At 35.8% G+C, this 17,018-nt stretch overlaps 1 protein-coding gene across 5 annotated transcripts in view; it reads right to left on the reverse strand.

Moving 5' to 3' along the window:
• The window catches only part of CDK8 (cyclin dependent kinase 8), a 140,805-nt gene that overhangs the window by 51,976 nt on the left and 71,811 nt on the right, over positions 1-17,018 (reverse strand). The window contains exon 2 of one of the 5 annotated variants that reach the window (XM_078147071.1): positions 13,893-13,938. The exons of the other annotated variants lie outside the window; for them this stretch is intronic. Within the exon in view, the coding sequence (XP_078003197.1) occupies positions 13,893-13,922 (30 nt within the window). The 5' untranslated portion in view covers positions 13,923-13,938. The remainder of the gene's footprint in view (positions 1-13,892; positions 13,939-17,018) is intronic. 5 annotated transcript variants of the gene reach the window in all.

The raw sequence follows: 17,018 nt of genomic DNA on the forward strand, positions 1-17,018 counted from the left end.
TGGCACAAGTCCTCTGCTTTCTATCCTAGATATTTAATCCACTAAATAAAACCTGAAACTATTAATTTGGGCTTCAAAGTATATGAGAGAAAAGTATGATGAAGAAACAAATGACTAAATTTTTTACTTAAAATTTTGCATGTTTTTTCTCACAAGATTATCAAATACAAAAATTTTTACAGAGATGAGAACATATTTCACACTTTCACAGATTATCTTACTTGTCGTTTTTCATGTCAACATTTCATCCCTACTTAATTTAAATCTACATGGACATATATAGTGCAAAATGAACTAGTACCCCCAAAAGGTCATTAACCTCCTCCTCCCCCAACAAACTCCAATGTTAACACCACCCAATCGTTTTTTTTTCCCAAGCAAGATAATAGTTTATTAGCAAGGCATGGATTTATTAATAAAATTGGTCTAATGCCAGCCTCAGTGAGTCAAAGACCCCAAAATAAATATGTAGCTTCTTTTTATAAGCATAGAACAAAGAACCGAAGGGGAGGTGAGGAATTAATATAATTGGTTATAGGGTTGGCAGCATCATGGGGGTAAATATCATGACTGGTTGCATTAAGGAAAGTGGGCTTACACACATGTGGGACCAAGACCACCCATCTCTCTTTTTTTTAAAAAAATTAATATATTTTTAGTTTTCAACATTCACTTCCACAAGATTTTGAGTTCCAAATTTTCTCCCCATCTCATCCCTCCCCCTACCCCAAAATGGCATGCATTCTGAATACCCCTAATCTGCCCTCCTTCTATCTCTTCCCACTTTCTCTTATCCCTTCCCCTTCAATTTTCCTGTAGGGCAGGATAGATTTCTATACCCCATTTCCTGTATATCTTATTTCCCAGTTGAATGTGAAAACAAACTTTTTTTATCTTTCGTTTTAAAACTTTTGGGTTCCAAATTTTCTCCCTTCCTCCCTCCCCACCCACCTTCACTGAGAAGGCAAGCAACTCACTCTATACAGGTTATACATGTGTAGTAATGTAAAACACTTCCATAGTAGTCATGTTGTGAAAAACTAATTATATTTACCTTCATCCTATTCTGCCCCCCATTTATTCTATTCTCTCTTTTGACCCTGTCCCTCCCTAGAAGTGTTTGCTTCTGATTACCTCCTCCCCAATCTGCCCTCCCCTCTATCATCCTCCTGCTCTCCTGTCCCCTTCCCCCCCCCTCATTTTCTGTAGGGTAAGATAGATTTCCATACCTAATTGAGTGTATATTTTATTTTCTCCTTAAGCCAAACCCAATGAGAAAAAGATTCACTCATTCCCTCTCACCTTCCCCTACTTCCCCTCCACTGTAAAAACCTTTTCTTGTCTGTTTTATGTGAGACAATTTACCCCATTCTACCTCTCTCTTCCTCCTTCTCCCAGTACAATTCTCTCTCACCCCTTAATTTTATTCTCCAGATATCACCCCTTCATCTTCAACTCACTCTGTGCCCTCTATCTATCTATCTATCTATCTATCTATCTATCTATCTATCTATACATACATAGATACACATACTTTTTTCCCTCCAACTACTCTAATGCTGACAAAGGACTCGTGAGTTATAAATATCATCTTTCCATGCAGAATGTAAATAGTTCAACCTTAATAAGTCTCTTATGATTTCTCTTTCCTGTTTACCTCTTCATGTTTCTCTGGAATCTTGCATCTGACAGTCAAAATTTCTGTTTAGCTCTGGTCTTTTCATCAAGAATACTTGAAAGTCCTCTATTTCACTGAATGTCCATTTTTTTCCCCTGAAGGATTATACTCAGTTTTGCTGGGTAGGTGATTCTTGGCTGTAATCCTATCTCCTTTGCCTTCCAGACCATCATATTCTAAGCCCTCTGGTCCCTTAATGTAAAAGCTGCTAAGTCCTGTATTATCTTGATTGTGTTTCCACGATACTTGAATTGTTTCTTTCTGGCTGCTTGCAATATTTTCTCCTTGACCTGGGAACTCTGGAATTTGGCTACAATATTCCTAGGAGTTTTCCTTTGGGGATCTCTTTCAGGAAGTGATCAGTGGGCTCTTTCCATTTCTATTTTGCCCTCTGGTTCTAAACTATCAGGGCAGTATTACTTGATAATTTCTTGAAAGATGGTGTCTAGGCTCTTTTTTTGATCATGGCTTTCAGATAGTCTAATAATTTTTAAATTATCTCTCCTGGATCTATTTTCCAGGTCAGTTCTTTTCCCAGTGAGATATTTCACATTGTTTTCTATTTTTTCATTCTTTTGGATTTGCTTTACAACGTCTTGATTTCTCATAAAGTCACCAGCTTCCATTGCTCCATTCTAATTTTTAAGGAAGTATTTTCTTCAGTAAGCTTTTGGACTTCCTTTTCCATTTGGCTAATTTTGCTTTTTAAGGCATTCTTCTCCTCATTGGCTTTCTGAACCTCTTTTGCCATTTGGGTTAGGCTATTTTTTTAAGGTGTTATTTTCTTCAGTATTTTTTTGGGTCTCCTTTAGCAAGCTGTTGACTTGTTTTTCATGATTTTCTTACATCATTCTCAGTTTTTTCTGTACTTCTCTTACTTGCTTCTCAAAATCCTTTTTGAGCTCTTCCATTCACATTTTTCTTGGAGGCTTTGGATGTAGGAGCTTTGACTGTGTTGTCTTCTTCTGGTTGTATGTTTTGATCTTCTTTGTTACCAAACAAAGATTCTATGGTCTGATTCTTTTTGCACTGCTTGCTCATGATTCCAGCCAATTACTTGAGTTATAAACTCATTGTTAAGGTAGGAGTCCACTTCCAGTGTGGAGAATGTACTGTCCCAAGCTTCAGGGGTTTTCTGCAGCTGTTTTCAGAGATACTTCTAGGGGCCTGAAAATTTTCAGTTCTTCCAAGGTGCTATGATCAAGGGTGAGGTGTTTCCTGGCCTGTGCTCTGGTGTATGAGTGACCACAAGCAGTGTTTTCTGTCTTGGAACTGTGAGGAGGGTTTTCTCTTCTCCACCACTACAAGCTCCACCACACCAGTGCTCCTCCTTGCCCCAGAACTGCCACCCAGAACTCTGACCCAGATCCAAGCATGGGCAAAGCAAGAGAATACTACACCAGCAGAGAGATCCCTGCAATCCCCCTCTGATCAGCTACTTGATTCCCCTTCAGTGTGTGGGCCAGAAGTTCAGGAGGCAGCCCCCGCCCCAAGGCGGCGCTCGGGGAATGGAGCTGGGACCCTGCGCTTCTCTCTCCACTGCAAACACAGACTTTTCCTACTGACTTTCCAAGTCGTCTTTAGTGTTCATGGGTTGAGAAGTCTGGAATCGCCACAGCTGCCAGCAATTTAGTCCTCTGAGGCCTGCTCCAGATTCGCTGAGGCCTTGCACGCCCACACCCAAACTGCGTTCCTCGCCCAGCTCTAAGCAACATACGTTTCTGATCAACCATCCAGTTTGTCTTGGGCTGGAAATTTGCTTCACTCTGTCTTTCTGTGTGTTCTGCTGCTTTAGAATTTGTTTAGAGCCATTTTTATATGTATTTGGAAGGGTTTGGGGGACAGCTCAAGCAAGTCATTGCTTTTACTCTGCCATCTTGGCTCCGCACCACCCAATCATTTTAAAATAGATTTTAACTAATATATTGTTTTTATATCACCTTCATTTTCCATGCTGTTTCCCTTACATTTCTTCCCTAGAAAGCCATTATTTATAACAAAGAATTTTTTTAAAAGGGAAACAGAAAAAAAAATCACCAAAACCAATCAACATGTATTAAAAAAATCTGATGTTATATGTAATGTTCCACATCCATCAAATTTAATTTCTGTAAAGCAGTGGGGAAGATGTTTCCTTGTATCTGTTCTTTGAGGCCAATCTTGGTCTTTATAATTGTACAGAATTGAATTTTGATTATTTTGCGGCAATTCTTTCCATTCTGTTTCTGTCATTGTGTATATTGCTTTTTTAGCTGTTTACTTTACAATGGATCAGTTCATATAAATCTTTCTGTGTTTTTCTATATTTATCATATTTATCATTTTTTATAGTACAGTACATTCAAGTACTACAATTTGTTTAACCATTCACCAATAGATGAGAAATCTACTTTCGTTTCTGGTTCTTTACTATCACAAAAAGTGCTATTATCACTATTTTGATGCCTTGGTTTTTGTCAATTACCTCCTTGGGGTATACACTTAGCAGTGAAATCTCTAGATCTAAGAGTATGGTGCATAAAATGACCAATTTTGATGACAAAAAATTAGGAAGTTTTTGTTTTGTTTTGTTTTTACAAACAAAGCCAATACAGCTAAAATTAGAAGGGAAATAGGAAATGGGAGTGGGGGGGTAATCTTTGCAGCAAATTTCTCTGATAAAGGTCTTATTTTTTAAAATATGTAACTTACTGAGTCAAAATTATAAGAATATGAGCCACTTCCCAAATAATAAATGGTCAAAGGTTAGGAACAGGCAGTTTTCAGAGGAAGAAATCCAAGGAATCAAGTTGTATGGGAAAAAATTCTCTAGGCGCAGCGGATAGAGTACCGGCCCTAAAGTCAGGAGGACCTGGGTTCAATCCAAACATTTGGTCATATTACTAGATGTGTGACCCTGGGCAAGTCACTTAACCCCAATTGCCTACAAAACAAAAATTTTTTTTAAAAAATACTCTAAATCACAAATAATTAGAGAAATTCACATTAAAACAACTATAAGATACTATGTTACACCCATCAGATCGGCTAAGGCGACAGAAAAGGAAAATGGCAAATTTTGGAAGCGATGTGAGAAAATAGGTATACTAATGTACTATAGGTGGAACTGTGAACTAGTCCAACTATTATGGAGAACATTTTAACTGAACATCTAACTGTATTATAAAGGGGTAATTATGAAATCAATCTGATACTTGCTAAGAAATAGAGTGCTGGATCAGTGGAACAGATTAGGTACAAATTACACTGTAGTAAATGACCACAGTAACCTAGTATATGATAAACCCAAAGATCCAAGCTTTTGGAACAAAAACTCATTATTTGACAAAAAGTGCTGGGAAAACTGGAAAACAGTATGGCCAAAACTAGGTATACACCAACATCTCATACTGTATAACAAGAGGTTTAAATGGGTATATGATTTACACATAAAAGATGACACCATAAGTAAATTAAAAGAGCATGGAATAGTTTATCTGTCAGATTTATGGATAAGAGAAGAAATTAGGAACAAAGAAGATATAGAGAGCATCACAAAATGTAAAGTAGATAATTTTTATTATATAAAAAGTTTTTGCACAAACAAAACCAATGCAACCAAAATTATAAGGAAAATTATAAGGCAAGCAGAAAACTGGGGGGAAATTTTTCAACAAGTATCTTAGATAAAGGGCTCATTTCTCAAATATATAGAGAACTGAGTATAAAAATACATGTCATGGTCAAAGGATATGAACAGATAGTTTTCAGACAATGAAATCAAAGCTAGCTAGAGTCATATGAAAAAATGCTTTAAATCACTATTGATAGAGAAATGTAAAATAAGTCTGAGGTACTACCTCACGCCTATTAGAGTGGCTAACATGAAAAAAAGGGAAATGTTGAATGTCGGAGGGAATGTGGCAAAACTGGGACACTAATGCACTGTTAGTGGAGTTGTGAACTCATCCAATCATTCTGGAGAGCAATTTGGAACTATGCCCAAAGGAGCATAAAACTGTGCATATACCCTTTGATACTATGTCTATATCCCAAAGACATCCAAAAAAAAAGGAAAAGGACCTATTTGTACAAAAATATTCACAGCAGCTCTTTATGTGGTGGCTAAGAATTGGAAATCCAAGTCAGCTGGGGAATGGCTAAACAAGCTGTGGTATATGATTGTAATGGAATATTATTGTGCTATAAAAAATCACAAGCAGGATTTCACAGAAACCTGGAAAGATTTATATGAACTGATGCACAGTGAAGTGAACAAAACCAGGAAAACATTGTACACAGTAACAACAGTATTCTTTGATGAAGAACTGTGAATGACTTAGCTATTCTCAGCAATACAATGATCCAAGACAACTTTAAAGGACTAATGAAGAAGCATACTATCCACCTCCAGAGAAAGAACTGATGGAACTCAAAACTTTAAATAAAAATGTTTTTAAAAATAAATAAGTAAAATATTAAAATAGAAAAAACAAAAGTTAGATTAATGGAACAGATTAGAGAAGAGTCAGAAATAATGGAATTCAATTCAGTGTTTGATAAACCTGAAAACATAAATTACCTAGGAAATAAATCTTTTATTTTATAAAATGTGATGGGGGGAAAAATGAAAAGCAGTCTGCCATAAATTAGGCTTAAATCAACATCTTACTCCTTATTCCACAGTAAATTCAAAATGGATACATGACCTGAATATTAAAGATCATACCATAACAAAATTAGAAGAGAAGCAGATCTTAAATCTTTCATAGCTTTGGATAGAAGATGAATTCTTCGCCAAACAAGGGATAAAAGCAATTTAAAAATATAAAAATAGATAATCTGTCTTACGTTAAATTGAAAAGGATAGGGGAAGGAATCAAATGGGGGGAAAATCTTCTATGAAATGAAGATTTCTCAGATGAGGGTTTGGTATCTAAAATATAAATAGCTAACAATAAGATATAAGACAAATACAAAACAAAAAGTCATTCCCCAGTCAATAAGCATTTATTAAGCACTTACTATGTACTACGCTAGGGAAGTTAGATGGCTCAGTGGATAAAGTGCCAGGTCTGGAGTCAGAAAGCCATAAGTTCAACTCAGGTCTCAAACACTTACTAGCTCTGTGACCTTGGGCAAGTCAGTAAATCTGTCTTTGCTTAGTAGGCAGAAAGGTGACTCAGTAGATAAAAGCACTGGGCCTGGAGCCAGAAAGATGCCAGTTCAAATGGACTCAGACACTTATTAGCTGTGTGACTCTGAGCAGGTCACTTAACCTCTATTTACCTTAATCCACTGGAGAAGGAAATGATAAACCATTCCAGTATCTTTGCCAACCAAATTCCATGGATAGTATGATCCATGGGGTCACAAAGAGTTAGACACAAATGAATGACTGAACAACAGCATGTCCTGGGCTACATAATGCAAAAACAAAGAAAGGCAAAAGATATGTCTCTGCCCTCAAGGAGTTCTGAGGAGTCAACAGACAAATAAATATGTACAAATAAGCTATATACAAGATAAATAGGAAATAATTAACAGAGGGAAGGCACTAGAATTAGAGTAGTCAAAGAATATTAAAGTGGAAATTTTGGTGATATATAAAACAAAATATATCAATAAGTCATTAAAAAAAATTTATCCTGTGTCCCAAATAGTGGGATTTATGCCCTGCCCTACAATCATTCTCCTTCCCATCTGCATTAGATCTCATCTCTATGTCCTCCCATTTTTCTGTTCACTCCAACTGTATAAATTCAATTACAAAATGCTCCTTGAAGTAATAAAAAACAATTTTAAATAGCTAAAGAAATAATCATTGCTTATGACTAAGCCATGTTGCCCTTAGGACCTCCAATTTCTCTTCTTTTTAAACAAGATGTTACCCATGTCCCAACACTCCCTCAGAGAAAACAGCCTCCCTAAGCCCCAACTCTCCCCAGATTAGATCCATGATAAAGTTCCCATTTCCCATTACAATCATATACTCTTCAGTGAAACCTTCCCCTCCCTCACCCTTCCCATGGGCTGAGATTTCCACCACTAGTATAACTTGTTCTGATTCTTAATCCTTCCTTCTCTGGTTGGACTGAATCAACTGCCACTTTTTGAAAGACTGGAGGGGGGGGTGTTATTGTGGAATCTTAAGTGTGATTTTTGGGTATCCTTAGCGGAAGGAAGCTCAATGCCCATTTGTCTCATTTTCTTCCTCATATGTTTGGATAGAGTCAATGCCTATTGCATGTTGTAGTAGGGTAAGGGATAGGAAGGGCATGGTAAATACCAGAAGAGTCTCTCTAGAAAAAGCCCATAGGTCAGTTTGAGCACCCCGCTGGAACAAAAAGGCTGGCAGGGGAGAGGTACTAAGGTACTGATGATAAGGTAATGATCACATTTTCCATTCCAGAGATAATTCATAAGGCTGTTGTCTTGGCAGATTTCTTGCTTTCTTGTCCTACAGCTGTAATTGCTCTCCCTCTAGTGAATAATGCCACTCTGGGTTTTTGTTTTGTTTTGTTTTAGAGTTGGCAGGGACCAGAGAAAATGTCTAGCCTCCCATTTTGTTGGTCATATGACCACTCCCCACTACTCAATCATTTTAAATGACTATGGGAAAATAAAAAGTATTTCTAATTATACTCCAAGCTACCTCTTTGGGTCTCAGATTATTATCTGGAAAAGGGGGTGGGGAGGGGGGAGGTGGAACTAAACTAAAAAGGTGCTAAAGAACATCCCTTCCTGTTCCAAACCCTATCTGCTGACCAAGTGATAAACAAGTTATGGTAATAGGATGAGACTTCAGACTTTATTACCTTTTTAGATCAATGTTCCACCAATATGGCCCAAATTTTAAGTCAACAATATGGTGTTGTAGTGTGCTATTATTTAGAACACTGGAAAGCCACTTGGAAGATTCAACAAAGAGTTTGAGTGGCTTCTTCTTACAAGAAATAAGCAATTAAATTTCTTAAATATCACAAATTACTTTTATTCTAATGTCAATATTGGCCCCTTCAATTGAGCATTTATAGGAAAATAAAACTACAGTTGCTTATCCGTCTTCATTAAAAACATGACAAAAAATGCAGGGAAAGCTGAAGAACAGTCTGATAGAAATTAGTTTCATATCAACATCTTAAATCATTTACCTCAGAAAGGTATAAATGGTTATACATCGTTAAACAATGAGAAGATAAGAGAAGGTGCTCTCTTTCTCATCTACGGCTAGAGGTAGAAATCTTTACTAAACAAGAGAAGTAACAACAACAATAGGGAACAAAAAGAATATCTGTAGAGGAAAGATTTAAAGAAATATCAACACAGACTGATCAAAGAATGGTAAAGAAAGCATCAGGAAATGAAGTAGATGCACATTATTTAGGGAAAGACTATACAAATATGATGGAATATATGATGTATATATGAAATATATGTACATGATGGAATATAAGATGAATATATGATAGAACTGTCACTGTGATGGAGGAGAAGCATTAAACACCTACAAAGTGCCAGGCACTATGATAAGGACTTTACAAGGATTATAGCATTTGTCAATTATATAGTGCTTTATGGTCTACAAAGTACTTTACAACTATTATATCATTTTATCCTTGCAACAATCCTAGGACACAGGTACTATTATTATTCCCATTTTACAAAGGAGGAAACTGAGGCAGAAAGAGGTTAAGTGACTTGCCCAGAGTTATAGAGCTAGCAAGTGTCTGAGGCTGGATTTGAACTCAGTCTTCCTAATTCCAAGTCCAGCACTCTACACACCACAGCACTTAGTTGCCCACATAGCTGATGTTTATATGTCTTTGTGGTAGGTAATAAAATGTATTTTTTAAATACGATCTTGATTTTTTTTTAATACAAAAGGTATGTTCAAGGGAAAATTTTTTTTGTTTTTTTTTTAATCTCATCCCAATGATTCACACCTAGAGAACAGATTAATAGTAAGATACAACAAAAATGAAGAATATAAAACACAGAAAGACTTTCATGAATTAAAGTGAAATATACAGAGATGGGGGTGGGGTGGGATTGGGATATCTATATCTGTAGACATGTCTATATAGATATAGATATTTTACATCTATCAATCTACATTTTATATGTATATTTATAGATATAATTCAATAGATATAAAATAACCAGAAGAGATATGAGAAGATCCTTTCTTCTGTTCTACAAAGATTGGGGAGTTGTGGGTAAAGAAAATTCAATTTAATAACAATTTTTCCCCCAATGTATTGACTGGTTTTACTGATTATTTCTTTTTTCTTCTTCTCTTTCTCCTTCTCCTCCTTCTTCCTTTTAAAGTATTTGCTCTAAGGGATATCTCTCTGGCAAGAGAAAAGGAGGAAGAATGGATGATGAAAAAGCTACAGTCCAAAAGACCCCGGGACTCATGATTTTCTCTCTGTAGTTTTGCCATTAAAAGCAGTTCTTCAGCACAGATTCCTCCCACCTGCAATGACTGTTAACTGATGTCACAGTGACCATAGGGTCATGTTAGGCATAAAAAGAACTGTTTAGAGATCATACAGGTCAAATACCTCATATTAACAGATGAGGGAAGTAAAGACACAGAAAGTAAAGTGATTTACCTATGGTCAAAGTTAGCAACTGATAAAGCTAGAATTGGCACTCATTTTCTGACTCAAGACGTACAACTCTCTATAAAGAGTCAAATGGCAGCAGCAGTAGCTTTTTCTTTTTACCTTTTAAAAAAATTTCATTTACTTCATTACACAGTATAATAAGAAAAGATGATTGCATACAAAACTGCAAATCCAGTTTGTATAACTTGCAATTCCTTTCAAATAATAAAGTTATATAAATTTTGTTTTTTCCCTCCCCTCTTCCACCTTAGAGAAGGCTACATTAGAAACAAATATGTATATTTATGTAAAATCATTCCATACATCCTCCTATTTATCAGTTATTTCTCTGGATGCAGACAGCATCTTCCTCCATACGTCCTCTGTAGTTAATTTGAGTATCTATGATAGTCAAAATGACTTACTCGTAAAAAGTTGCTCTTAAAACAATATTGCTGTTTTGGTATACAATGTTCTCTTGCTTCTGCTCATTTTACTCACTCTTAGCTAATAGTCTCTCCCTAAATATCTATTTTCAGGTAAGAACTCAAGCTACTTTTCACTGAGGTCCCCATTCCTTAATCAGTGGGGCACAAAATAGAAAACCTAGTCAAAGACTTGCTCTGTGCCTCTTTCACTACTTCCTTCCATCTCCCATCTGATAAGCCAAATCTTTTCCTCAAGTCTCTCTTGGCTGAAAACTTCAGTTCTCATTTTAGTGAGGAAATCAAGGCCATTCATTATGGGTGTCTTTTTCTCCCCCACTCCATACCTTAGAATGCCTACACCTTTACACATCCTATCTTCCTTTGCTCCAGTCTCTGAGGAAGAGGCAGCCCTATTCCAGGGCAAAACTATTTTCTACTTTTGCCCTTGACATTATCCCTTCTCAACTATTCTAGTGTAAAAAAGAAACTGGGAAGTCTTTCTGGGCAAAGAAACCAACCTTTATTAAGAAAAACAAAGGTGAGGTCTACAGTTTGCCAAGTACAGACTGAGACCCTGAGATACAGAATTCACAGTTATTTATAGGTCTCTTGATTCACGTATAGTGCAACAAAGTCCTCTAGAAGTTGATTCTTGCAAGATTGCATTTTGCAGGTTACTATTTCCTAACTTCATGGCATCCTAATTTTATACTTTCCATGATGTCTCAATTAGCCCTTTGATGTCTCAATTAACCCTTCACAGTACTTTTTTACTTTATCATTTTAATATGAAGAGTAATATATAGGTATGATTATTATGGTCACATACTTCAGATACACACTTTAGAATGATCTAGTTACATTTCTAAAGTTAACTAATACAGGAATTTCCCTGTGACTACATCATAGTTTGGTTATACACAGGTTTTTTACCCAGGACAATGTTTTTACTATAAATCACAGTTATTTCTTATGCTAATGACTATAGCTGATAAAAGAATAGCAAGGCAACACAGAGCAAAGCATTTAAGGCATTGTTGATTGGTCTTTATCCTTTCAATTATCCCCTTCAATCATTTTCTCAATTTATTCAGAATTGGATCAATTACAGGGTAAGCATATCATTTAGTTCTATAGAAGGCAATACTCCATAGGTGACACAAAACCAGAGGGGGCAATCCCTCACCAAGGCGCAAAATTACAGAAAGTTTTCCTCTGGAACAATAGATGGGTGGCTTATAGCTCAGGTGGCTCTGAATGGGTGACTTGCAGCTCAGGTGTTCAAGGATGAGTTGAGGGAAGAAAAGGCAAGAGATGCTGGATCATGAGGATTAGTAAGAAGATGAAGACCTGGGTAGTCAGGAAAAGGGTCATCACCAGGATACCCATGGTCAAATTGAAAGGAAAAAGATCAATAATCAATGCCTTGAGTAAAAGTTCACTTACTACTTGAGAAGAAAAATTACTAATTGATTCAAATAAACCTATGGCTTGGGTAGCTAGTCAAACGGTTCTCTAACATGCAAAAGAAAGAGATAATAGGTTCAGTTTCCTCACACATCCTACAATCACAACAGAACAGAGCTGCCTACTGTGACCACAAAGCACCTGAGAAGGGAAGAAAAGAGTTAACAATTATTTTTTTAAAGCTTATAGCGGGGATAGGTAGGTAGTATAGCTGATTGAGCACCGTCCCTGGAGTCAGGAGGACCTAAGTTCAAATGAGGCCTCGCTTATTAGCTGTGTGACCCTGGGCAAGTTGCTTAACACTGACTGCCCCACCAAAAAAAAAAAAGTTATACCTTAAGTAACTAACCTAAGTGTTTCTAAGCAGAAAAAAACAACTATTTCTAATGTATTTATGGTTTAAACAACTAACCTAAAAAGTTCCTTAATGTACAAAGTGTGATCACAAAGAATTGAGAAGAAAAAAATAAGTTCACCAGTTATTCCTTTTAACTGATTTATGATTTGAGTAACTGGTTAAAGAATAAAAATAGACATATTAACAAGAATTCTGATCAGAACAACACATTAAGACAATATCTATGTATATAGTATAAGCAATTAAACAAGGACCTGTTGGGACCTATGTGAGATTTTCCTAGCTGCTTAAGCAATCCTTTGTCAGGTCAGCTGTGGCTTGTTCTTGAGCTTGTGGCTGCCTGAATTTGTCACACAGAGCAATTAACAAGGGTGGATCCCATTTTGTTGTCTTTTTTTTTAAGGAAAAAAACTATTAAATAAAACCTAAGTTGTTGTCTACCTGAACTGAGTGAGTCCCTACATCTACACTACCTGCAGTGCCTCCAAGCAATTCTATAATGCTCCTTACTCCTTTGGATCTCCTCCATTATTTAGAATTGCAACTGCCCTTGAAGCCACGAAGTTACTGGCTACTCCTGTAGCTTAGTATCTGTCTGGCTGCTAAACCTATCTCCTTGCTACACCTCTCACCTATAACAAAGAGAGTCCTAACTAAATCCCTATTCTAAATCCTACTGCCTGCAGTGACAAGACACTAACTGACCTAACCAGTTGATAACCAGAGGTAAGACCAGGCAGCTTATAGTTACCCTGTAAGTATGGGCCCTAGCAGTTTGTTTCTTGGGTTAGAGACTAACCTGTCTTCACCACCTATGTTTGTGCAGTGTACTTCACACAAACTCAAGCTAACTTCCCTATGTCTGTCTCTTATATAGATCAGTCAGATCTCTTTCCCATCAGGGCTTACTCAGGAATCCTAATATAAATTCTCATCTAAAATCTAAAAATCTAAAACCTGGCACCAGTCAAATAAAGCAGAGACAAACAGAACAAAGAGTGAAATATTCAATTATTTTCCTTTTTTGCAAATTTAGTTTCTAAATAATTTTCTATCTTAATTTCTGTCTTTTAAGATTTTCTTTTCCCTTCTGAAAGCCAAAAGAAACGGCATAAGTACATTATAAACCAAAACGTTCACCGACTTTTTAAATCACAGTTTTAGAATCCCTGATCACAATTTTTATCTCAAATTATTTATTACCTGTCTTTTATCTCTGCAACCTCCAATGTGGCAAACATTGGAAATAGAGAAAGAAAAGAGAAACTCATCTTCTATGAAGACTTTTTTTGAAATTTTATTTTTTATAGCCTGTTTTTTTTTTTTTAGTTCATCAAGCAAAAATAAATGCAGTACAAACAAACACTTACACAAGCAGGCCCTTTAAGGAGAACAGACATGTCCTATTCTTAATTTCTGAAAAAAAAGAAAAGTTACAAAAATTACAGTTGTTTGGTTTCTGATGCTGCAAAATCTTTCTCCCCACACATATAACCTTCTCTTTAAGTGGAAACCAGAGAGAGATCAAGATGAAATATTCAGCAAGAAAAGCAAGATCCTCCTAAGGTTGGAGGCTTGCCTGAGCCCGGAGAGAAAGGGATCAGTGAAAAGAGTAGTCTAGGTCCAGTGTCCTCCAGAAAAGGAGCCAGATCTGCAGTCCCTGGAACGTTCACTGGAGGGTCCTAGGAGCCAGAGTCCAATTCGTGATTTAGTCCATCCTGTCTGCAGGTGCCAATCTGTAAAAAAGAAAGTGGGAAGCCTCTCTGGGCAAAGAAACCAATCTTTATTTGGAGAACAAAGGGGGAGTCTCAAACTGTACTGGACAGACTGTAGACCCCACCTTTGTTTCTCTTAATAAAGGTTGGTTTCTTTGCCCAGAGAGACTTCTCACTTTGTTTTTTACACTAGGAAATAGTCCCAGCATAACATTTGATAGAGGGTTAGGTATAACACATCAAGAAGAATGGTTCAAATCCTACCTCCAACACTTACTGGCAATGTATCTCTAGCAAGTCATTTATCCTGTCTCAGCTTGCTTACTCATTTACTATCATACAGGTAATAATACCCTACAATTTGTTGTAAGGATCAAATGCAATCATGTATGTAAAGCAAACATTAAAGAAATACATATATATATATATATATATATATATATATGTATATATATATATATATAATTATGGTTCTTATTTATTCTTTGCATCTTTTATGTTTGATGCAGCTCTGATAAACTGTTTAGATAGTTATGGGGAAAAGTTGGTATCTTGCCATCATTTTTTAAGCTTTAGTATTTGGTTTACTATTATTCAGGTAGATAAAGTGATTTTTGTAACTGAATAAAAGTAATGAGATGCAGGCCAATTTCCTCTAGTGATATTGAGACAACTCTAGGAGCAGAAAAGATGAACAGGACAATAGGTAATTCTTCCTGTTACTACATTTAAAAAAAATTTCTTCCTTAGGCTCCTCGTAGAATTTTTATTATTATTACACATAGTTTGGAGCACATGAGTTATCAATATGCAACAGCTGTTTAAAATGTTCTTAAATCTTTGTGGATTGATGTTATTTTCAGGTGATTATGGGCAATAATATTCTCTGTGACAATGTTTCAACAGTTTTTCTCAAGAATAGTTTAAGGTACTATGGAGATTGTTAGTTTACAAAGACTAGAAAGTCTATAATTTTGGCCATTTTATAATGTTTTCATAGTTATTAGGTGAGTGCTAAGTTTCTGCAACCTATATTATATACTGCACAGTTTCTACTGTATCTTTGCAAAGGTGGCACTGTAAGTAAGTCCAAGTTCATTAAGAATGACCTTTCTGTTTCTAGTAGCAACTAATTCTATACACCTATTTAGAACCCTGTTTCAATAAACAATTCTACTTTACTTAGCCATTTTTTTGTCCTTAAATGGTCCTAGAGAAATTTGTTATCCTGCTACTGTACAATTAAATACAACATTATATGGACTATTGAAGAGGTGAATAAAATGACAGTTACTTATAGTTGAAAAAAATTGTTAGGATATATGTTCATTCTCTGGAGGCTCATTGAAAACATACTCAGTATCTACAGAATATTGCCTGAGAGTAATGAGCCATTGTACAAGGTTCTGATTGGACAGCCTCCATTGTGGCCAATTTTACTATCACAAAACTAACTGAAAACAAACTGACATTATGTAGGTGTTAATTACACTAAATATACTCTTACCATTAACACATGGGTACCAGCCATTCTCTTAAGATATCTAGCCTCATTTTTCTCTGATAGCCTTATGTTCAATGCATCTTGCCTGAAGATGACCAAACTATGTATCTTCTTTTTCTTTAGGTTCTGTTTGACTTTAAGATTCAAGATCAAAGCTTTGAGTGTCTATTCTTTGTTGGCACACATTAAAAAATTTTATACTTACTAAGTCTAAATGACATTCAGATACTGTTGGAGAAAGTTTCCATGTTATGAAATAGTTGTTTAGTGAGCTTTTCAGTGGAGTCCACACACATCAAGCGACTAACAGGATGTTTTGGTACTACTTCCTCCTCTCTGACTTGGAAGTAAAAATCAGAGTTCAAGGCTTGGAAAAACAATAGAAGACCTAAACTTACTTCCTTGAAGATGCTATGTTTTATATTAAATATTCTTAACATTATTGAGTTGGTAGAATGTTTAAAAGAGTAAACAATTCTCCCTGTGAACATCAAACACTTTGGATCTATTTTATGTATTTTCAGTATATGAATAACCATGAGTGTGGAAAAGTGTCAAAGACTCTGTGATAATCAACAGAAGACTACATTACTGTGCTTTCAAGCAATTTGTTCAATAATAATCAAACTGACAATATATAGCTGAGATTTTTTGGCATAATCTTTTCTATTATAGATTGTTTTCTTTTTTTTGAGATGCAAGCTTAATATGTATACAGTATATCTATATTTGGAGAGGTCACTGATGCTCTCATCTTTTGTTTATAGATATGTGATGCCTTCTGTCAAGAAAAGTAGGATGAGTTTTAAATCTCAGAGGAAGCTAATAAAAATCCCTGCTAGTAATTTATTCAGCAGTATAAAACATGTGACCCAATAATTATAGATTTTACCTGGCCCCACTGATTTCCAGTTTTGTACAGAAGTTTGAATTTCAGTCACTTACCTTTATTGACCTAACTATACTATTGTTCATTATATCTATGTTATACAAGTTTTCTGTTTCTCATTTGATCCAAGTTATGTTTTTGGTGTGTTGGAGTTCTTGAGACCAAATATCATCATCATCATCATCCTCACCATCATCATCTCATTCTTCTCATCTCTGACAATAAAATGTAGATAGAAATGATTCCAAGAAAAGTTGTTATCTTGTCATCATTCTTTTACATTTCATGGATTATGGATTATTGTTCAAGAAGGTAACACAGCTCAGCAATTTTCATAGCTGAATAAAAGTATTAGGACAGAATATCATCCTCATTAAATTCACTGAAA

This window comes from Phascolarctos cinereus, unplaced genomic scaffold (genome assembly GCF_003287225.1).
Source record: "Phascolarctos cinereus isolate Bilbo 61053 unplaced genomic scaffold, phaCin_HiC Scaffold_726;HRSCAF=1367, whole genome shotgun sequence".
In the NCBI taxonomy this organism is placed as follows: Eukaryota; Metazoa; Chordata; class Mammalia; order Diprotodontia; family Phascolarctidae; genus Phascolarctos; species Phascolarctos cinereus.